We start from the raw sequence: 23,673 nt of genomic DNA, 5'->3' as shown, positions 1-23,673 counted from the left end.
TTGTCATGACAACACTATAATATAATGTATGTATTGATATCACAATTTATTATTTTGTTGTGACGTACCTTTACAATCCGATTTTGATTTAGCAATTTTATTATAATAATATTATAAATAAAAACGATGGAAATCGTAACTCTAAAAAATAGAAATATTATGTCTATATCTGAATCTCTTGTTCAAGAGATTGGTTGTTTCGTTAGAGTGAGTGCAGTATCTAATACCTACATAATATGTTTGTTCCTATGTGCGTACTGTTTGTATTTTAATTAATTGATATTATGTTTTTTATAATAACAATTTCACGTAGTATTTGTACTTGGCCAATAACTTCATCCGGACATTACCCGACGAATTATTTACTGGTTGTACAAATCTTATGTGGTTAGATTTAAGATGCAACCGAATTCGTCGATTACCTGACGGTATTCAGGGTCACAAAAATTTACAGGTATTGCTTCTAGGCAAAAACGATTTAAAGCGATTGCCTTTAACGCTGGGTATGTATAAATAGTTTAAAATATTATTAATATATCTAAGTATACCTATATTCTATATTGTTTATATGTATCCACCTAGTATATATAGGTATTCTACCTAGTTACAATGTTACATATAGGCGCAAATAGCATTTAAGATTTAGGGGGAGGGGTGAAGCTCTAATATAATACTATAGAATGAGCTAAAAAAAAATTAGGAAATATTTAGGGGTGACACTGTGGCAGCCCCTAAAACCTCCTCTCCATTTGCGCCTATGACTTACTATATAGGTACAGTGCTTATAATATATTATACATATTATAAAAGATTAAAAGTGATAAGTGGGTGTTGCTCTGTTGTACAGTAGGTTACAAGTGGGTCACTTTAATGGATGGTGTTAAATTTAATTTAATGATATAATATATACGAAAAACGATTCTGAGCGGAGGTTTGTCAGCCTATAGGATATTTTATATTATATTTATATTGTTATTAGTAATACGGTAGCCACAGTGGCGCAGGAATTATTTTTCATAAGGGGGAGGGCAAAACATAGAACATCTAACAACTATTATATATTTATTTATTATTATTTATTTGTGATTTATAACAGAAAACCTTTCTTAGTATTTTATTCTTTTAATGTTGATATAGGTTAGTATATTATAATATAAGAATTATATAAATGTATTGCTAAATTATAGTATAGGTAATATAATTATAAATACATTATATTTATACATTTTTATATTGAAACAAGACATAAAACATATTTACTTTATACCTGAAGTTATATTCAAAAGTAACAATATATAAATAAAAATTACTCAATATGTTCATTATGTATTATGTCATAATAATAAATAAGATATCAATAATAATAGTAATAATATAATTATCAGGCACATTCATACATTCATGGAAATGAGACCAATTTTGAATACGTAAACGTATAAATTAAACGTAGGTAATTTACGATTATATCTGAGGGGTCAATTGCTTAAAATCGTGTTTCTTACTTTCTTATACAATGATATGATATCATTGAATTCAAATTTAACTCCATCCATTACAGTGACCCATTGTAATCTACTGTACAGCAGAGCGTCACCCACTTTTTAATTTAATTTTAGTTATTTTTGGTAGTTGGTGGGTACTTACTTTTCGAAGTCTAGTTATGTAGTTTTTCAACTAAAATTATTTAATATTTACTATTTTTATTATAAAATAAATAACATAGGTACATATTATTATATTATATAAATTAAATATACCTAGTCATACTAAAATGCCTGTATGAAACGTTCTATCTTACATCACTGATCACTAAATTACATTTTGCACTAAATTAAAATCCTTACAAGATATTGTAAGCATATTTTAATACATATATAATTATAAAGCTATATAATTTAAATTATATATTGCATATAAACTTATATATTACTTATTAGGATCATTACCGAAACTTCGAGAATTACATGTTGCTGGAAATCCACTTGATTGCCTTACTAGAGATATGGTGAAAAAAGGTTCTAAATATTTAATAAGTTTTTTACAAGAAAAATGGAAAAGTGATCAAAATATTATGGAAACAATTCAACTAAATAATGATGAATTAAACGTAGTAAAAAAAATAGAGGACAAAATACTTAAAAAAAACAAAAAAAATAAAAAAAATGTAACTATAAAACTATAAATTACTAAAACTAATAAAATATATATTTATTGTTCTCTCCTATTATAATATAAATTGTATTATAACTGTTTAGATAGCTACGTCAAAAATGCAGTTGATGGAAAGATATAGTTGGCCAATGATATTTCTTACTAATTGGTTGGTATTTATACTTATTTATCAATTTTAATCACTGTATTACTGTAATATATAATAAAATAATATAATACTATAATCGTCTTATGCTGGGTGCCGGGTGGTATAGTTGTGAACAGTAGGTACCCAATGTCCTAATGGTTTATAATATACCTACTACTATTTTGTGATAAGAAAAATCATAAAACATTAAATGGGCACTTAACAATACTGAAATTAAATACATCTTTTAAAGAAAAAAAAATATATTTTAACAATATACTTATATCAAGAGCTCAAGGGATGGCCCTTAGGGCGTTGCCCATTACCGCAAAAATGTACAAAATACAAATAGGACATTACCCGCGCACACATATTTAGTTGTATATATTTTACATAGGTACCAAATAATTGCCAACATAGAATTTAGACACTCGGAGAATTTCTTTGAAACTGTTGGACATTTTTTTATGCTTAAGAAATAATATTTCAATGGTACATACTACATATAACTGGAAAACTCTTTCGATAGCAGGTATTAGTGCGAGCCATCTGGTTTTACTGTAACCCAATAATTTCTGGTTCTCAATTTCAGGCGCCTCGAAAATTTTATTTTTTATTTTCGTTAATTGTTGGTCTTTTACTTTCTGAAAACAGGACATTTTAGTGACCCGAAGATTCCCCAGGGGATAACAGGATAAGGGTACGAAACGGGACCTCTACTATATACATCTATACTATATAGATGCTATTTTTAATTGTTTTGATGTAGATAACATACACATTTTTGATTTTATAATTTTAAATTCTGAGCGGAGCGTTGAATGTATTGATTTTACAATGATGTCTTATTTATTTTTATTTTTTGTGTCTTTGTACACTATAAGTAGTCGAAATAATGCTTCGATTTTCAACTTCAGTATCTTGTTTGATGGGAAAGTGAATCTAGTTGGTGCATTGGGGTGGTTAGGTTAAAATTCCTAGTAGTTTTTGAAATGCGTCGGAAAAAAAAGAAAAACCGGGAATTTTAACGCAATCGATTTTTGGTGTAACTCTAAAAAAATGACCTAGATACATGACATTTTCACAATATTATTTACAAATTAATGAATTACCTACTGAAGTACCTAATTATACTTTTATTATGGATTATAGGTATATAGTAGGTAGGTACTTGGCCAGTATGTATATAACAGTACCTATATTAAGATTACTAATATTAGTATTTTTAGTGTATTACAATATTAGGTACTTACTAATTAAATATTAATGAATTACCTATCTAAACTTTTGTTATGTGTTATACAATTTAGGAGCAGCGATCGTTTAGTTACTGATCGTGATATTAGGATGAAAGAATTAGAGAGACTTTATTTAGAAAAACAAAAAGTAATTTTAGAAAAACAAGAACGAATTTTACAATCTCACAAGTGAGTTTAGTTGTTAAGAATTATATCTTATATTTACTTTCTTTACATTTACATAATAATATACCAGTTAATTCTTAATCATGTTTGGGGAAAAATATATACGGTACGCCAGTACCTGTCATTGGTGGAAATCGGTGGGTGGGTGGGGGGGCTTGAGGGGGCTAACCCCCTCCTTTTTTAGTTTGGTAGGATCAAAGTCCCCCCACTTACATTGATGTTAATAATGTTAGCACCCCCTGAAATTTGAATGGACCTCCTGTCCGCCTATGACCTAAGTTAAAAATTGAAGAATGTTTATTAGGTAAAAATGTCAAGCGCCCTTCCCCTTCCTCCCTCTTGCACACACTTAACCAAATTTTTGTTACTGATCATAATTCATAACAATGTGGACATGCGTCATGTGAGGTCACTAGTCAGACAAGGTACATACACTATAGTTAATAATATTTAGTAATCTATGACATATAGCCACATAGGGACACCACTGTTGTGTTTTTATTTTTCTGGTTAGGTTATAAATTATAATTTAATATATTTTGAAATGTTTAGAGATGAAGAAACGCTGAAAATATGGAGAGATAAAGCAAAACAATTGCAATATTTTGAAAATACACACAAATTAAAAAACTGTGAGTACTTACCTACTTTATATAGTCATATAGTGTATATTAAATATTTTAATCTAACGTAATAAGCAATAAGTATTATAATGATATGTATACCTATTTTACTGTATAATATAATAATATAATATATACCAATTATTATGTTATACATTTTTTTTAAAATTTAGATCAAGGACTCGAGGTACCATTTGGAGTAAATAAAGAATTTTCTAAAACTATATCCAGACAAACGTACAGAAAAGTAATTATTTAGTCAATAAAATAAATGTAGATACATGTTTAATTGCTGGGACGGATTGGCTCCCTGAGACACTGAGAAATATTTCCTAGAAATGTCTATTGTATGGAATCTAGGAAAAAAGTGCCTTACCAATAAACACAAAACATTTAATAATTATCTTCTAAATATTCCTATTACATTGTATGACATAGCTACTGGGCACTGGCCACTGGAATCTTTAAAATAACTATAGCATACTTAGCATGCCGCATGATAATATAAAGGATTGTAAATAAAACTAGAAATAGGTTTATTAAATAAACTTTGTAAACTTGTAGAACATTTACGTCCATTAGTCCTCAATTTAAAATTTTGTTAAAAAATTAATATATTTGTTAGCCATGGACAGTAAGGGGGTAATTGATCGATATAAATTAATAAGTAGAATTTACTGGTATACCACCTTAAATTATAATAGCAGAAATAGTGGCAATAGGTATTATATCAAATGTTTAAATTTAATATTAACCATGAATCATAATGTAAAGAACATTTATCCTAGGTTAATTTTTACCTAACATTTTCAATCAAAGAAAGTCATTTGTTTTTTATAAATATAGTTTCATCTATATTTGAATATTGAACTAATAGTATTTTATTTGTTAGCATTTTAAGTTACAATAAATTATGTTAGTAATGTTGGTTACTTTTACCAAGTAAGTTATAAAGGTACTGGCAAGATGTATAACAATTAATACCAAATAATCAATAGACAGATTAGCTTTTTTTGCAAAAATGTAGGTTTAAATGGTGCTATGAATAGGTACCTACCTAACTGTACAATTTTAAAATTACAAGTATAATTATTTTTACAATAATGTATTTCATTTATAATGATAAATTTGTTTTTAGGAAAGTATGGAAAATATTAACTATAAGAATGTTGTAAAACGTACAGTAGTTAAACCGTAAGTACTATATTTATTATTTTTGTATTTTAACTTCATTTAGAGCTTTGAATACATATTAGTTTGTTATCCACTTGGCCATATTATAAACGTAAAAATTTATCATACTATCATTTATTTTTATAAAAAAATATTATGGGACTTAAAAATGTATGTATCAGTTATTTAATAATTGTAATTAAGTATATTTGATATTTTGAAGGTTTGACTTTGACTTGGAAATGTCAGATATTTACAAAATGCTTATAAGTTTAACATCAAACAATGTAGAAAATGCAAACAGCGATAAAAAGAATGATCCAAAAATATCAAATATTGATTGGGAAATTCAAAAGGTTTGACAATTATACTGTTCTATAATATTATACAGTGTATAATAAAGGTAACAAAATATTTCAAATACATGACCCTGAATTTCATTGGTTTTTATCCTACAAACAACTTTAAAAGTTTTTTTTAAAAATAAGTGTAATATTAAGTCCTTTATGCAGTAAAAAAAGTAAATAAAATTCAGGGTCATCCGGTCATGCTTTTGAAATATTTTGTGTTCCTTTAATCGATAAACACACTGTATACTATGTATTTTGCATCATACATCTTTGTAGTCATATTATACTAATTTCTATTGAATATATTTTCTGTTGGCAGTTGCATGATATACAAAAAAGAATTTCCCAGTTGAAAACGCGCATGATCTAATAAAAGAAGACCAGAACAATAACTTAAATACCAATTAAAATAAAATACTTTTTTATTTATTTTATTACATTTGCCTTGTACTAGTTATATATTTATAGACTTTTGATTGATGATAAATATAAATAGCTAAAAATGATACATAACCCCAAACTTAGGAAGTATAAGCTCATAAAGATTGGACATTGGTTATTGCCTATTAGGTTCATTTACTCTCTATTCAGCGTTTTAATATCACTCCAAGATCACTTAAATAAAATCAATTCACAGCACATACACTCTTTTTTAAAACAATAATTCCAGCATAAATTATTTTATTTTATTGCCAAAATGTATTCTTGCTATTCTATTGAAAAGTATACATGTACAGTAGACATTTTCATTAATACGTAACTCTTATATTCTATTTAATACATAAACAACACAACTGTATACATATTGTTGATAATATTACTCTGTTCAGTGAGGGAATATACCAACTGTGCATCCCCACTTAACACCAGTTCCACTGTTGTAGACATGATGTTCTGTGGATGCTGATTTTCGTCAGGCCACTGTGTGTTATCTTGCTGGACAGAGTATAGAATATGTGACATGTGTTACACATTATTATTATTATTATTTAACAACAATTATCAGATCAATAACTAATAAAATATTATTATCAAATACTTTTGATTTAAATGTTTATTTTTTGCTACGGTTTTAAATTAAAATATTTGAAAAATATAATTTTTACAAAACCTCCATAATTTTACTATTATTCCTCTGATATGAATTACTTTATAATTGAATAAAAAAATTCAGTGTCAAATAAGTGACAGGTTTAACTATATAAGTTTATGTAAGACATTCATTTTCCCACCCTTATATGAAATGTATATTTTTATATTATTTATCATAAGTACTTTTTGTAAAACAAACATTATGATATATGATTTTATTCTTCGTAACTTATTATTACAATACATATTTGAATAAATATAAATAAATACAAAAAAATATTTGTGTGAATGATTTTATTATAATTATTCATATTAATATACTATATAAATATGTATAAAAAATATTTTTAATAGAAGACTTGAAAAAAAGTGATTTGTATCATGTACTGTATTTTTGAAATATTACTGAAATTAAAAATTTATTTATATGGAAATTGGAAAAGCATACAAGAGATCGATTCAGTTTTATTAAATGGTATTTAACTTATATTGTTCCAGTAACTAATCCTGGTAGGCAATCCTCTTCATAATTTCAGCTGTTACTATTTTTTATCCAGTCCACAAACTCGTCTAACATAACAGGCCCTATAAATAAAAATATACATTTTAAAATAGTAGAGTAAGCAAATATTACAAAATAATAAATATATGTAATTTATAATATAGACAGGGTTTTTAAATGGTGTAAAATTTATTGACAACACGAGAAAAAATTATTGAGTCATATTAAATTGTATTTAATATTCAACTGTAGTAACGAACTCATTGAATGTTAAATAATAAAAATATAATTGTATAAAATCTATTCAGCATAAGAATGCCCAAATTTGTGGAAGAATACTGATAACTGAGCCACCGGTAGGTATCTTAGGTGAGGTTAGTAAATAATAATATACTATAATATATACTATCTAGTATTTGTTCGGACTATTACCAAAGAATAAAGATAAGTGCCGGTGGCTCCATAATCAGTACTCATGAACAAATTTAGACATTCTTATACTAAATACTAAATAGAGTATAATTTGAATTAATTAATCGTTAAAAAAAAAACAAAATATCTGTTTGTTTTACCAACCAGACATTTACTTTACATAATTATTTTTAGTTTTCACAATAATTATTAAATTGGTATACCTAGTTAAAACTAACAGATTTATAAAATGGATTGAATAATATAGGTACAATAAACATAGATCGTAAGAAATTACAAAGCATTGAAATTGAATAAATTTGTATAGAACCTAATGATATAAAACTAAATTTTTAAAAATTGAATTAGGTACTTAAGTAAAAATATTTTATAAAACTTACATGCTCCGTCTATGTCATAATTTGCCAAATCTGTAGTGATAGATCGTGAAAATTCTAATATATTGCACCATTGGTCTTTATTAATAACTCTATATTTGGATTGATCTATAAATTTAGCAAATAAAGTGTAAAGTTTCCATTGTTTTCCAAGCAATAAATTTAGCATTAATTTTGCAGTTTCTATGTCCATACTACGTTGATCTTTATCCTTAAAAATGAAAAAAAAACTTATATTTTCATTTAGAATAAAAACAGTACAACTTTAATAGTCTAAAAAAGTTAAAAATGAGTACATTAGGAAACATAAGTGATAAAGGAAATAATAATTTTGTTTTTTGTCATCACAATAATCATAAAAACTTCATATCTATGAATGATGAAATAATACTATAACAAATATTATTATTTTATGATACTAAAAGTAAAACTTACTCTTGCAAAATCATATGCATATCTATATATACTTTTGAATGCTAATGGATCATTGAAACACAACCTCAAAGATTCCAATTTACTTTGAAGTTTTTTAACTGAATCACACCTGCCATCAAAATATATCTTATTAATTATTAATATAGATTGAGATAGGTATTATATCAATTTTAAATATATAAATCAAGATATTTACTGTAATTCTGTAAGACCCTTTAACCATTCAGCACTTGTGAAATAGCCCATTGATTTAGCACTCATTTTCCAAGCCAAAACAAGCATTACTAAATCTTCTGGGTCAACCCCGATATCCATACAAAATTTTTCCATGCCTTCGGGTCCTTTAAATAATTTAAGTATATGGATAATATCAAAGTTTCAAAAATGCATTATACTTTTATTTTATAAATACCTAGTTCGCCGACATCATTTGTATATTTATGATACCACGAAAGACATTTTTTATGATTAAAAACAATCATTTCTTCAAGATGAGTTCTTTGTGCACTGAAAATGAAAACATTTAAATTTTGAAAATATACAATCAAGTAGTGTATGATTGTAGGTATCAATTTATTCCAACTAACCTAGTATAACGACGTTTTGGAACCGAAGCATTTTCAGCTGTATTTATTTCTGTTGTACTACGTCGTTTCCTTGCCATCATTTAGATAGTTCTTAACTTAATTTTTATATCTAAAAAAGTAAGGCTCATTATAAATAAAATACATTAAATCTTATGAAAATGTAGAAGATTGGGATCGTAGACAAATTATTATCATGTTGATAGGAACATTTTTATATAATTTTGATGGAGCAATTTATAAATAAGTCATAAAATATCAATACTTGCCATGATTTGCAAGTGAATTATTTCAAATTTTCACATTACATTATTGTTGCCTACTATTTAAAATATTTTAATTACGCGTTATTTCCGCATCGTTCAGTTACCATACGATTGTCTTGTCAATATTATAAATAACTACCTACTTAACTAATTTAACACTGTATAAAAATGTACACTAATACTTACGAGACAAATTTACTGTTATCTAATATAAGTTGCCGTAGCGTATTAAAGTAGGATTACGCTGTTATTATTGTAGGTACGACGATCAGGAACTCGGGGATTTGTTGTTTTATTTCGGAAACGATCGACAATATTCTCGGTTATCATCAAAATGTTACAGATTGGATTTGACTAGTTTCTTATTGGTTCTTATTATTAGTTACTATTATATATAAAAATAAATGTTTTTAGATATTAATATTATTATACATTTATCTGGTTAATTAATTTTTAATTTTTAAATTTATAATTTAAAAAGATCTATTACTGAATAGGTAGTCTAGTGCATAATGTGAAACGTAAAAATCTAGATAGTAGCACAGAATTGTCTGAGTAGATTAAATGTAGGTAGTAGGATTTTTTACTTTTATACGCTGTATTGCCGTAATGCTGTATGTCGAAATTCAATACATTTTAGAAAAAGGGTACGATAAACTTGCGACGGTTCTTGACCAACAATATACCACATACCAAGACCAAACGTACTTGCTATTACGATTGCACACATATGATATGATATGATACGTACCAAGGTGTACGTACCAAGGTGGATTGATCAGTCACATATTATTATAACTATACCGTGGTATAATAAAGAAATTATTTTTGACTGGCTATTTTAATTTGTATTACATTTTCAAACTTTTTGACCGATCATAATTTTTTATTTTTATGATTCTGATTTCTGACTTTCTGAGTGGTCTAGTCGACTCATTTTACACCAATGAGTACACGATTTTGGTACGATTTTGAATGTGTACACGATCTAAAAGTAGAAAAAATACTTTGATGCCTATAGATTGACTTTAATATTCAATACCTATCTTTTCTGGTAGGAAGCAGATTTTTGTTTTTACAATGGCCAATGGTACTAAGGCCTTTTTCGAGGTAAAAATCAAAAATTACCAGTAATTTTCAAAATAATTCATAACGAAAATAAATCTGTTTAAAACGGGAATTATGAATTTTACGCAAAGATTTTCTAATTTTGTTGAAATTTAAAAACGAATAACAGTAGAATATGTTTATATTAGCATTTTCTATGCATTATACAATGTATTAGTTCAATGTACAAGTCATGGTAGAGGTTAGACCGTAGTTAAATGATAGTTCTCAAATTATTTTATCTTTTTTTCAAATACCTTTTATTATATACGTCATATTTGTGATTGTTACTTTAAATGAAACATATTTACAAAACTTTTTAATAAAACCATGAAGAACAAAAAAAAACATTTTTACGCAAAAGTTTTTGACATAATCGATTTTGTTTTTTTTATAACCGTATAACACAAAAATGAATAGTGAATGACATAATTTATTATGTCTTATGTGACACATAAATTGACGGGTATACGGGCATACGGGCATCAAATAGGTACTTGACATTTTCACCGAATATTATTCATATTAGTATTTTACTATTTTCTAGACATGGAAAACTTAAAAATAATTTGAAACATTTTGTGCTTTTTATACTGCCATTTCAATTTTTTTTCAATTTATTTAGGTATATATTTTTGTTTGTGGATAAAAATATAAGATTCCTCATAAGTTATTCTTATTACTATAGCCATTAATAAAATAATTATCATAAATCCTTAGCATAATGACTCTTTTGATAGGATTTGGAATTTAAAATTTTGTTATAATCACAAAAATGTGTAAATTATTTTAAATTGGTAGAAATATGGATATTGAATCAAAAAAATAACGATTTTTGAACTACCAATTACATACTTATTTTAATGTTACTCAAAATACTTGAAACCCTGTCGTATATCATAATTTACAATAGACAATTATATAAATTACACAGCGTTTTAAATTTTAAAAATTGTCAATTTGTCCTACGATCGTCTATAAAAAAATAGAATTTATATTGGATATTATTTTGCGTATCAATATGTTCATGTACATAGATAATAATATACGAATCTTCTATTATCAGCTATGGATATGTAGATATCTTATCCTTATCTGATATGGTTGTAATTGATAACAATAATAAATGGTATAATGACGTCATGGACAGTGAAACATTTTTTTCTGTGCCACTATCCATTTGTTTGGGATCTAAACTTCGAAGCGCTAGTGTAGGCAGTGTAGCCCGAAATCATAATTTCGACTTTCTATATCTTGTATAGTATATGCAATGCTACCTAACGTCTGACTTGCGGTCCATTTCGGCATTTCCCAGTTACATGCTGTATATAAGTGTATTCAGTATTGTATAATTAGGTACGTTTTGTTTGATAAAATTCAGCGACAGAAATGGATTTACGCGGTGTAAAACGATTCTTTTGAACTCACGGATTTGGTTTTCGTTCAATAATTATCATAGTCACTAAAACGTTTATTATTAATTAAATCGGTATAGATCCTTGTGTACATTGCTTGACATAGAAACAAAATTAAATTAAGAGATTTTAAATTTTTTTCCATTCAAAACATGTCTCAAATAAAGGTAAGCTATGATGTTATTTACTATTAATTTTTGGTATGCCATCATTATTTATACCACTCGCTTGGAAAAACTGTGTTAATACTGCGATCATATATATTATCCACAATGTTTTCATTACGAAATACCAAACTCACTTATTTGATGATAATGTTGCGTTACAATTGTATTTATAATATGATCTAATAACTTACCTATTTAGTATGTGCAAAATATCATTAATACTTTGTATACTGTGCTCCTAAACAAGTCTTGTTTAACTTGAATATAATATTAAACTTGAGGTAATTTAATAATTTTAGAATGATAAAACAATAGTGCGGTTTGAAGAAAAATGGCCAGAAATGAGACCCATTGTAATTCAACTTTTACAACAAGAACCAGTAACTCAAAATGAATGGCAAGATTTATTTTATGCAGTTCACCTTGTATGTCTATGGGATGAACAAGGACCAACAAAAATGAGACAATTCCTAAAAACTGACATCATGGAATTCATAAAAAAAGCTCAACAAGTAAAATGTTTTTAAATTATCTAGTTGTTAAACCATAATTTGAATTCCTTTTTTGTTAATTAAAATTATTCAAGTTAATTATTTATTTATTTTATTTTTGTAAATGATAAATAATAGCTCAAGGTAAAAATATTATATAACTACATTTATTTTAGACTATTGGAACATATTCACTTTAGCTACCCAGCATTTTTTTTAAAACTTTTTATATACATTTATTTCTACAAAAACAATGGTGCAAAAAAAATTATTTTGGAAATCATTATTTTGGAAGTTATATCTTTCCAAAGTTTGCAATTTTACATTTACATGCTTGCGCACAAACAATACTTTACGAGTAAGTCTAAAATGAATTAAAATTTTTTTTTTACGTATTTTAATGGGTTAAGAAGAATAGTGAAATCACAATTTACACAATCAGCAAGTCTCATGTCCGTATGCATAGTCAGTGTATGTGTGTAAGACATAGCTTAACAAGTCTTATGTGACACATAAATTGACTATGCTAAGGACATTAACAAATATTATTTATTAACACATCCGTAATCAGTACTCTCTTGTCTTAACAAATGTAGTTAAGCATGTAAAAACGATGGTGAAGTCAGAATTTGACAGTTGGACTTAGTTTTAAAGTAATAGCTAATTTAAATTTATAGTAATTTCATATACGCCCGGCAATTAAATCGAAAACATCTCTCGACTTATTATGTAAACTACCTTGGGTGGGTTTAGAATTTAAAACAAAATCGGTGGGTCTTGGACTTCAAATAACTAAAACTTCAAAACTAAGTCGGACCGCCAAATTCTGACTTTCCCATAATTTTTAGCATGTTTAACTTCATAGGATAAAACAAAAAAAAAGAAATATTCCGCCATCATTCAACTGGTCGAAATATATAAAAAATTAAAATTGAAAAACGTTATAGGCCCTGCAAGTGGCAGTAAAGTACAGTGTTGTGCATATGTGTATAGACGTAAATTCACAAAATTTAATAATGATTCTTAATGATTTCTGCAAATTTTTTTTTTGCACAGTCGTTCTTAACTTTTTGAATACGAATGTTTCAAAAAATAAAAACAAATGATGGGTAACTAAAATTAATTTATGCCAGACATTTTAATACTACCTAATGTAAATGTTGTTTTAATTATATTTTGTATTCTTTTATTAGAGAGTTATGGCCCATCAAGAAGACCAAGCTCTACTTAAAGCTTATATCACTGAGTGGAGAAAATTTTTTACTCAGTGTAACTATCTTCCAACTCCTTTTAGACAACTGGAAAATTCTCTAAATGGAAAATCATCAATTGGTGTAAAAAAATGCAATCCTGATAAAGATTCTGTTGTCCGAAAGGTAAAGCTGATACTTTTTTTATATAGTATGTTAAGAATATTGTATTTTTTAACATATTTATTTCCTGATATATAAATTGAACAATATTTCTTAGTTAATATAATATGTTATTAAATTGTTTTAAAAATTCAGTATTTTAAATAAACAATATTATTATAATAACTCATACAATATTTTAGATTCTGAGCGCTGAATGTATTGATTTTACATTGATGTGTGTTTTTTTTTCTTACTTTATTTTGTGTCTGTGTACACAATAATTAGTCGAAATATTTTCAACCTCAGCATCTTGTTCGATGGGAAAGTCAATCTAGTTCATTTTAAATCTAAGATTTGAAAATGTAATTCAAGATTACTCATAAGTTTGCCTATTTTTATCAAAAAAAATGTCTACAAGAAAGTCAAATTAAATTTTTATGAGTGTTTGAAGTTCATATATTTACAACATGGGATATTCACTCAATTTCTCATGTAGTGATTTTCTTATTTTGTTCTCATACAAGAACGAATGATTGTTGATACATGAAATTTTCCACTGGTTGTTTATATTAGCACTTTCTATGTAAGATAACGTTTTCAAAATTTCTAGACTCTTTAGCTGTTTACGGACATTTTTTTATTTTTTTTTCCTAATTTGTCAGTACAATTTTATTTATTGGGTCAAAAAGTATGAAAATGTTATACAAGGCTCCTGATATATTGGTACTATAGCAGTTGAAAAATATTAAAAATACATAGGCACAATTTTTTTATAAGCATTTAAAGTTCAATTTTTGACAACATTATCAAATATAAAATTATTTTGTAGTTAAAAATTTATAAAATGTTCAACTTTCATAGCTAAGGATTGAAAATTTAAAACAAGGATCCATGTAAATAGGTTATATAAATAACTTTATTCACATTAATATCATCAAATATACTTAGTAATATCATAGGCTGACTGACAGTCTTCCCTCAGAATTGTTTTTCTTATACAACAATATTATATCATTTAAATTTAACACAATACATTACAGTGACTCGCTTGTAAGCTACTGTACAGCAGAGCTATACCCACTTGCCCACCTTTTTATTCATCGTATTTAATATTTGTTTTTATTTAGTTGATGTTGGACAGTTGGAATCAAAGTATTTTTAATGATATAAAACAGAGACTTCAAGATTCAGCAATGAAACTTGTTTACCTAGAGCGTAACGGAGAAGCGTTCGACTCTCAATTAGTTATAGGAGTAAGAGAATCATATGGTGAGTGGGCTTACATTTTTGTTATAATTCATCTCCTGTACCATTAATTTTAAATACCAAAAATTACTGTTTTATAGTTAATCTATGCTCAAATTATGACGATAAACTTCAAATATATAGAGATTATTTTGAACGTGCATATATAGAAACAACAGAAGCATTTTATAAAGCAAAAGCTCCTGAATATTTAGAGCATCATGGTGTTCAAAATTATATGCGATATGCTGATATGAAACTTCGGGAAGAAGAAGTCCGTGCTCAAAAATATTTAGAAACTAATAGTGGTTCTGTCCAAATGGTATTGTATAATTTGGTTTAATTTTAAATCAATACTATGGTTAAATGTTTTAATGTAATATTGAGTTTTAGTTGACAGATTGTTGCGTTGTGGTGTTGGTTTCTAATTTCCGCCATACTATTTTAGCTGAATGTACAGATATGATTAAAAGCAACGATACTGAAAGTATATTATAAGTAACTAATCAAATTGAATTTGCTCTTATTTTATTTTTTATTCCAGAACTAACACTTTTATTTAAACTAATGGATCGAGTACCAGATGGAATTTTAAAAATGTTAAAAGATTTAGAGGATTATATTGTAAGTGCTGGCTTAGCAGACATGATGGCATCAGCAGACATTATAACTCAGGTAAAGTAAATGTTTTTGTTAGTATGAACAATGAATATAAGATCATCAACATTATAGCATATATATTTTAATATATTTATTTATTTAATTATAGGATTCGGAAAAATATGTGGAACAACTTCTTCTATTGTTTCATAAATTTAGTAATTTAGTTCAAGAAGCATTTAACGATGACCCAAGGTTTTTAACTGCAAGGGATAAAGCATACAAACAAGTAGTTAATGATACTACTGTGTTTCGATTAGAACTACCTACAAAACAAGTTAGTTATTTAATATTATTTGTTAGTGATTCTCAGCCTGGGGAGCTGCAACCTTCTTGGTGGTTTGCCAACACATGATATTGGCTATGAATGCATAAAAGCAAAATAGTTTTATGTGTCGTGAAAAAATTGGAAATCTTTGGAAGCTATTACTTTATTAAATTATTGAAAATCACTTTTATATTATATTCTAATTAAGAAGTAAATTATAGGTATTTTATCTATTTAATGTTTGCTGTAGTAAATGTACTCGTTAGCTAATTTATTTATTTAACTTTTAATTTTTACTTATAATATTTACTCAATTTACGTTAAGGGTACACTCTTAAACTAAAGTTGAGTTGCTACCTCAATTATAATTATTTTCCACAAATCTACTGCCTGATTCCTATTTAGGGTGGGTTGATATGGTATATTAAATCAACAAAAATGACTTATCAGGACAAACTCTCACGCTTCATTGATAGGTTGGATCTAGATAATATTTTTTTTTATCAGTGAGGAGAATTATTTTCTGTTCGGATAAAGCCCAAATTTTTATTTTACTCTAAATTGTGCTAGAGGAATAAGTTTGAAAAATAAAAATACTGTCCATTATTCAAATGCGTATTTTAGCTTCTATAATTATAATTTTGAAAATTTGATTCTGATCTGACCTGCAAAATGTTCTCTTCTTTAAAATAAAAAAATAAACAAAATCCTACTATTCTACAGGGCACGAGAGTTTGAGTAAGAAATGTTTTTGTACTAAAAACGTACTGGCTCCAAAGCTCTTAAGAAAGAACCTTGGCAACTTCCAGTTTTTGTCAGGCAATACCATTTGTTACTCACGTAGTCCTATCTGTACATCTACCATGTAGTATAGCCACACCCCTATACACAAGTTGGCCGCTCAGGTTTCTTCTTAATGTGAATATATTATGTGCAACAAACTAAATTGATATCTTAATACTAAAATTTTACATGATAGGGGCATGATTTATTATAGTTGTTTTTTCAAAATTGACATTTGTTTGTGTAACATTGATTAGATGTCTAGGTCATGTACAGTTTAGGCGCCGGCTTTAAATGCCCAGTAAAGTCTTGCCATGAAGTTGGGTGATAATTTATCTAATTTTCAAAGTTTAAATTATAACTTTTAATAATAATAATAGATTATTGTAAAAGTGGTTTTTCATTATTGTTTATCTAATTTTTTAGAATTCTGCAGTTAAGTGTCAGCCTGAATCAAAATGTCCAGAATTATTAGCCAATTATTGTGATATGTTATTAAGAAAAACCCCATTAAGTAAGAGATTAACTGCTGATGAGATTGAAAGTAAATTGAAAGATGTGGTATGTATGCAATTTAAACTACTCTTGGTTTAATTTGCTAGTAATATTTTTTATTGGTTTTAGCTACTTGTGTTGAAATATGTTCAAAATAAAGATGTTTTTATGAGGTTTCACAAAGCACATTTAACTCGTAGATTAATATTAGACACTTCAGCTGATTCTGAAAAAGAAGAAAACATGGTTGAATGGTACAAATCATTAAATAATACTTTGGAGATTTATAGTTAATACATGAATGTTTTTATAGGCTAAGGGAAGTTGGTATGCCCGCAGATTATGTAAATAAACTAGCTAGAATGTTCCAAGATATAAAAGTTAGTGAAGACTTAAATCAACAGTTTAAAGAAACCTACAGAAATCTTAAAGGAAGCATTGCAGGTAATTAATTTAAATTGGGTAAAATACATTTTAAGAACACACAAAATTTAGCATACATAGTTATAATGTTCTCATATCTCAAGCTTAAATAACAAAATTATCCAGTTGGCTACATAGCATGCAAAAAATGGTTTATGTTCTTATTCACAGATTTGCTCAGATACTACACCCCTACTTAATTCAAATAAGGTCTTTTGCAATCCAGTATTGTCAACCAACAATTATGATAGTGTACAGTGATGCAAGTATGACAAACCCTTAACCTCTACCAAGACTGAAAAAAGTCAAATTACATTTTATTCCTAAAGTTAAAATAAATGTATGTAAATAATTAAGATTTTATATAAAATGATTTTGAAATTAATCATATTGATAGATAATTTGTTAATATTTATTTTGTTTTCAAACACATTGGCCAGTATTAATAACATTTTTTTCACTGATAATTGAATATAGGCCACTCTAGAGCATAAGTTTTGTAAATATTCACCTGATGTAGCGAATTCACTTATTTTGGGTACTAGATTCTCTTCTCCTAATTTTTGCAATGCAATGTTACATGTGAGATTTTATAACAAACGTCTAGTCTCCGGACTATTTTTTTGTGTTAGTAATTTTTTCACCTTTCCATGGACCCCAGTGTCCATCATCAAAAATGCGTATTGTTGTCTTTAAACATCCGTATACATATTTAAATATTTTACTCTAAATTAATAAATGTAATTTTACAAAAATCATAACTTTCTATAATAGTATAATATGTAAAACGCTGTTTGGTTCTAATAATAAGAGGACGCTACACCCGTAAGTGTTGTCTCTGTCTTACAAAGGTATAACATACCCAAGTTTTGCGCAGAAAAGAACCAAGAAGACTACAGTCATAACTTAGAAACGAGATTTGCACCACATAAAAAAAAGAACTTTGGCTGTGCAACATTGTTTTTATTTTTAAAAAGCTCTTACTGTTTCAAAAACCATTATTTTTTGTGCTTTTCATATAACGCTGCACAGCCAAAGCTCTCCTTTTTATGTGGTGAAAATCTCGTTTCTTAGTTGACTGTAGCCTTCTCGTAAGATGGAGACAACGCATGCGGGTATAACGCCCTCCTAACAGTTTGTTTTAGCGTTAAGATTTTTATTTATTTAAGGATATCACTTTTTACTTTTATTATTTGTAGTAATTTTTATTTTATTTTATTTTTTTTTATAAAAAAATGGTATAAAATATGTGATTTGTTGGGACAGACTTGAATAATAACTAGAATAAAATTGGTAATTTGTAGATTCTATCAATATTAAAATATTGAATGCTGGAGCTTGGTCACGAGGTAGCGAACGTGTTACAGTGTCATTACCAATGGAGTTAGAAGACTACATACCAGAAGTAGAAGACTTTTATCGAAAAAAACATAGTGGTCGAAAATTACAGTGGTATCATCACATGTCTAATGGCACAGTAAGTGCATTTTGTTTGCATAAAATATAAATACACTTGACAATGTACATAAAATGTACACTTGACATTGTTCACTTTCAAACAAAATTAATTTATGCAGATAACATTTTTAAATGAAATTGGCCGGTTTGACATTGATGTTACTACATTCCAAATGGCTGTATTATTTGCATGGAATCAAAGACCAAATGATAAAATATCTTATGAAAATCTTAGATTGGCTACAGAGTTGCCTGATCCTGAATTACGACGAACATTATGGGTTAGTATATAAATGCTTAAGATGACGTGATACCCGCATGTGTTGTCTCCGTCTTACAATTGCGTAACATAGCAAATTTTATGCTCAGCAAAACGCGTGTACCTCCGTTAATTTAAAAATTAGAGCGAATTGGCCTCTTATAAAATCTAAAGGTAAAATTATTATCATGGGCTTTTTAGTATATTTTAATTTTAAAGCGAAGTATGAGTATTTTAAGATGTATAAAATATTTACAATTTTAAAATACTCATAACTCGCGTTAAATTAAAATGTAATAAAAAGCCCATGAGGTTGCCTAGATAATAATCTTACCTTTAGATTTTATAAGAGGTCAATTCGCTCTTATTTTTATACTAACGAAGCTACACGTGTTCTGCTGAGCGTAAAATTTGCTATGTTACGCACTTGTAAGACAGAGACAACATATGCGGATATCATGTCCTCTTAAATGAAAACTCTTCAACTTGTAAACTGAGTTTAATATGAAACACTTATTTATTTTAAAACTAAACCATACCATTATATAATATATTAATAGGAAAGTCATAAAAGATTTAAAAACAAAAGTTTTTGGTCTATTGTGTGAATGGGTTTTTAAATGTCTTCTTGTTTACCAGTTATTTAATTGACTGGATATTATTTATCTTGGCCATTAGTAGCTTGCATTTTTTTACCATTTTTATTCCACAATTATTATTTATAGAAGAAATTTAAGCGTATGATACATATTAATAAAATGTTTAATTGGTTTTTTTTATTGATATTAATATTATGTAATTTTTGTTGGTTTTAGTCTCTAGTAAATTTCCCAAAATTAAAAAAACAAGTAGTGTTAGTAGTGCCCGAAGTACCATCTCCAAAAGAGTTCAATGAGAACACAATATTTTGGATTAATGAACAGTTCTCTATAGTGTAAGAGTTACTTGAAATATAATATATTTTATTATTTGACTAAATAATACATTTTTGTAATAAAAAAAAAAATATTTTAGTAAAAATGGCAAACTTCAAAAAAGAGGAAAAATTAATTTAATTGGGAGACTACAACTATCTACTGAACGCAGTAAAGAAGAAGATAATGAATGTATTGTTCAATTACGAATATTAAGAGTCCAAGTGAGTGTTTACTTCCATATCTGTTACACTGTATTGAATAAGACTGCATTATAAGTATTTTTTTTCTTTAGGAAGCAATTATAAAAATATTAAAAATGCGAAAGCAAATATCAAATTGGAATCTCCAGACAGAATTAGTTGATATTTTAAAAAATATGTTTTTACCAAGTAAAAAAATGATCAAAGAACAAGTTGAATGGTTAATTGAACATAAATATATGAAAAGAGATGAAGATGATATTAATTTGTTTGTTTACATTGCATAATTGCCAACCTAATAGTACCATATCTGTGATACTGCATAAAGCTTTTGTGTAACATTACATACTAGTTAATGTTTGTTTTCATAGTTTATTTATTTTCTTTACCAAAGATGTTGGTTGTAAATATGTATAATTGTATGTACAAGACGTGTTAGAGTATCATTTTGTGTTTTGTAAAATATACTAAATAATTGATTATAATAAATTAAAAATGATCAAGTTATTTAATTATTATAATTAATGTTTTCGTTATTTTTTGCAAAAAGAAAAAAACAACATGACCATAGTTTGCCATTTTTATTTTTATTTGGTTGGTATTTAGAGTTCATAAAAAAAATATTCTTTTATACAGCTTTTATCTCATTGTGCCAATAATATTTCAAGCCAAACTCCGTATTAAAAAGTAATAAATTATGAGAATAAATGAGAAACACATTTACTTACATTTTTACACATTTTTTATTATTATTCATATTTTACACACTATGAATGTATTAAACACTTAAAATGTATGTTATTAAGTAATATTATTGACAGTCTTAAAGGAAATAAATACTAGAATGATTAGAGATTTTGTCAAACATACAACCATTTTGAGAAAAAAATGTTAAATAATGTGTCCTAATAAAATAACACTACAGAAAAAATTTTAAATTTTAAATGTTTAGATTAATTTTAATGATAAGTATTCAAATATCAAATAAAATACACAAAATATCATTAAAAATACATAGATATCTAATAAGAAAATAACACATTTAAAAACACAATTTTATTTTTCTGGTAGCCTTGTATGAGGAATAGTAGAAACCGATGTTTTAATATTTTCATGTCCTTCAGCCACATGTAAAACAATGCCGGGTAAAGTATCGGTTGCAGCGTGGATTTCATGGGGTTGACCTGAAACCCACAAACATTTATTTAGATAATTACTATATATTATATAATAAAAATGTAAGGTAATTTTTTAATATATACCTATAACATAAATAAATATTTTTAGCTAGTTTCAGAAATTATATGGTGTATGGATAATTGGTTTCTAAATAAAAATTATAAACTTTTTTTTAATCATACATGTATTTACATATTTGTATGTATACACAAAGCAAAATTATATTATCTAATTACCGGGTGTGAGGCTCGCTATAGCAGCTAGTAAATCATAATTTATGAGAGGCTCTCCTTCAGCTCTAGGTACCCAACCTTCTGGTGGTGATGGCGGAGGTGATATTAAAAACTGTTTTACTGGAGCCGGTAATTGTAAGTGTTGGTCTGCCGCATCAATTGGTGTAACAGGCTTCAATAGATTGCAAAGTTGTTTTAATGTTTTATTTGTAATATAATTTAAGTAAAATTTACCTGTGCGAAGTAACAATTGATTATTGTGTCATAAAACCTTATTTGATGCATCTGGATTCTGGCAGTGGCAGCAGATACTGAAGTGCCGTAGTTAACCCTTAAGCGCTTGAAGCTACGGAAATATTGTACAGAAATGATTTCTCCAAACCGGCTAAACAACATTTCCATTTCTTTCTGCAAAATGATTGTAAAGATAGTATCAACAAACGAATTACAGTTATTAAAGTAATAAGATACAACCTTAAGATCGTCATCCTTAAAAATTGCAGGATCAATATTAGTTACAATTAACGATGTAGGCAAATCTTCATCATTTAGATCGTCTAACGATGAATGTTCAGAGGTCACGGCTTTGTATAAATCATTTTTTTCATCAAGTAAGCTGGGTAATCCATCGACTTCGTTTATGATGATCTCTCGATCTTCGAGTTCTTTTTGTTCGTCCACCATCATAGAATGCGCACTACATGAACAATTGTTCAGTACAATTTTTTGTAAAAGAAAACAAGCACAACTACCAAAATTATATTATAGTATTAAAGTAAGTAACATCGAATTGAGGAGATACTCACCGTCCACTTACGGTCAGCAAGAAGTTATCGTTGTAATGTACGGTTACTGTTTTTTAAACGTTCGTCATACTGTTTTGAACTGCAACTTGGAAGTCACTATAGTAATGTTTATTCAGTTTTCAACTACCTACACCGTATGCATACGATTTACATCAACACAGTTGTTATGTGAAATGTCACTTATCAGCGTCCTGTAATCCAAACGTGTCTTGGTGACTAATGATGGCCGATGGGACGTCCACCAGACACGTCCAGGGTCCAGCCGAGGTTTAGGAGAGATAAGTATTAAGTAATAGGCAGTCACGATTAAAAATTCTTTTTAATCGGGTAGGCAGTGGACGATGTAGAGAAGATAAGGTGACACCACTTGTGAATTATTCCGGTCGCAATTTTTTTCGGCAGTTTGGTAGTACAAATGTCTCGTGCAGGTAGCGCCACCGTTCGCCCGAAGGCGGGTTTTCATATTGTTTTTAATGTAAAATATCAAAAAGTATATACATTTTTGTCGTTTTTGGTACTATTACTTCAAAATTTAACATATTAACCACGTAAGAATTATCTTAAGTAATTATTCTATTCAATTAGGTTTAATTTAAAATAGTTTAAATTAAGGAAGTTTTATTATATCAGTATTATATATTTTAACAACTTTAGG

General features: G+C 27.4%; 4 protein-coding genes across 8 annotated transcripts; 2 read left to right on the top strand and 2 right to left on the bottom strand.

The window, feature by feature from the left end:
• The first annotated feature begins 68 nt into the window (after positions 1-68).
• Positions 69-6,822, top strand: LOC132952682 (leucine-rich repeat-containing protein 40-like). The gene is made up of 10 exons (XM_061025039.1): positions 69-207; positions 314-503; positions 1,938-2,164; positions 2,256-2,320; positions 3,610-3,726; positions 4,276-4,355; positions 4,520-4,593; positions 5,485-5,540; positions 5,743-5,875; positions 6,189-6,822. Exons 1-10 carry the CDS (start codon positions 127-129, stop codon positions 6,237-6,239), a joined length of 1,074 nt encoding a protein of 357 aa, XP_060881022.1. The 5' UTR covers positions 69-126; the 3' UTR covers positions 6,240-6,822.
• A 416-nt stretch (positions 6,823-7,238) lies between these two features.
• On the bottom strand, positions 7,239-10,272 carry LOC132952683 (DCN1-like protein 4). Of its 5 annotated transcripts, none has more exons than XM_061025042.1 (8): positions 10,145-10,272; positions 9,744-9,942; positions 9,295-9,403; positions 9,120-9,214; positions 8,904-9,048; positions 8,708-8,816; positions 8,276-8,483; positions 7,239-7,546 (listed from the first exon to the last, which is right to left on the bottom strand). In XM_061025042.1, the coding sequence occupies exons 3-8, from the start codon at positions 9,372-9,374 to the stop codon at positions 7,494-7,496; spliced, it is 690 nt and encodes a 229-aa protein (XP_060881025.1). In that variant the 5' UTR covers positions 9,375-9,403; positions 9,744-9,942; positions 10,145-10,272; the 3' UTR covers positions 7,239-7,493. The 5 variants fall into 5 exon arrangements, with proteins under 5 accessions (XP_060881025.1, XP_060881024.1, XP_060881023.1 ...); XM_061025041.1 differs by having other exon boundaries at positions 10,048-10,234; XM_061025040.1 differs by having other exon boundaries at positions 9,744-10,234.
• Positions 10,273-11,873: 1,601 nt separating this feature from the next.
• Positions 11,874-21,339, top strand: LOC132952199 (cullin-5). Its single transcript, XM_061024402.1, has 16 exons — positions 11,874-12,246; positions 12,546-12,758; positions 13,931-14,113; positions 15,220-15,361; positions 15,439-15,659; positions 15,731-15,824; positions 15,882-16,012; positions 16,107-16,274; positions 17,475-17,609; positions 17,673-17,797; positions 17,857-17,987; positions 19,271-19,443; positions 19,544-19,705; positions 20,499-20,617; positions 20,698-20,821; positions 20,893-21,339. The coding sequence occupies exons 1-16, from the start codon at positions 12,232-12,234 to the stop codon at positions 21,085-21,087; spliced, it is 2,331 nt and encodes a 776-aa protein (XP_060880385.1). The 5' UTR covers positions 11,874-12,231; the 3' UTR covers positions 21,088-21,339.
• A 180-nt stretch (positions 21,340-21,519) lies between these two features.
• LOC132952201 (protein sarah) lies at positions 21,520-23,398 on the bottom strand. Its single transcript, XM_061024404.1, has 5 exons — positions 23,019-23,398; positions 22,687-22,909; positions 22,447-22,620; positions 22,216-22,384; positions 21,520-21,984 (listed from the first exon to the last, which is right to left on the bottom strand). Exons 2-5 carry the CDS (start codon positions 22,897-22,899, stop codon positions 21,857-21,859), a joined length of 684 nt encoding a protein of 227 aa, XP_060880387.1. The 5' UTR covers positions 22,900-22,909; positions 23,019-23,398; the 3' UTR covers positions 21,520-21,856.
• Positions 23,399-23,673: the final 275 nt, after the last annotated feature.

The sequence above is a fragment of the Metopolophium dirhodum genome, chromosome 9 (assembly GCF_019925205.1).
Source record: "Metopolophium dirhodum isolate CAU chromosome 9, ASM1992520v1, whole genome shotgun sequence".
NCBI lineage: Eukaryota > Metazoa > Arthropoda > Insecta > Hemiptera > Aphididae > Metopolophium > Metopolophium dirhodum.
Note: the sequence above shows the minus strand (reverse complement) of the source record. Positions and strands in the feature narration are given on the sequence as shown.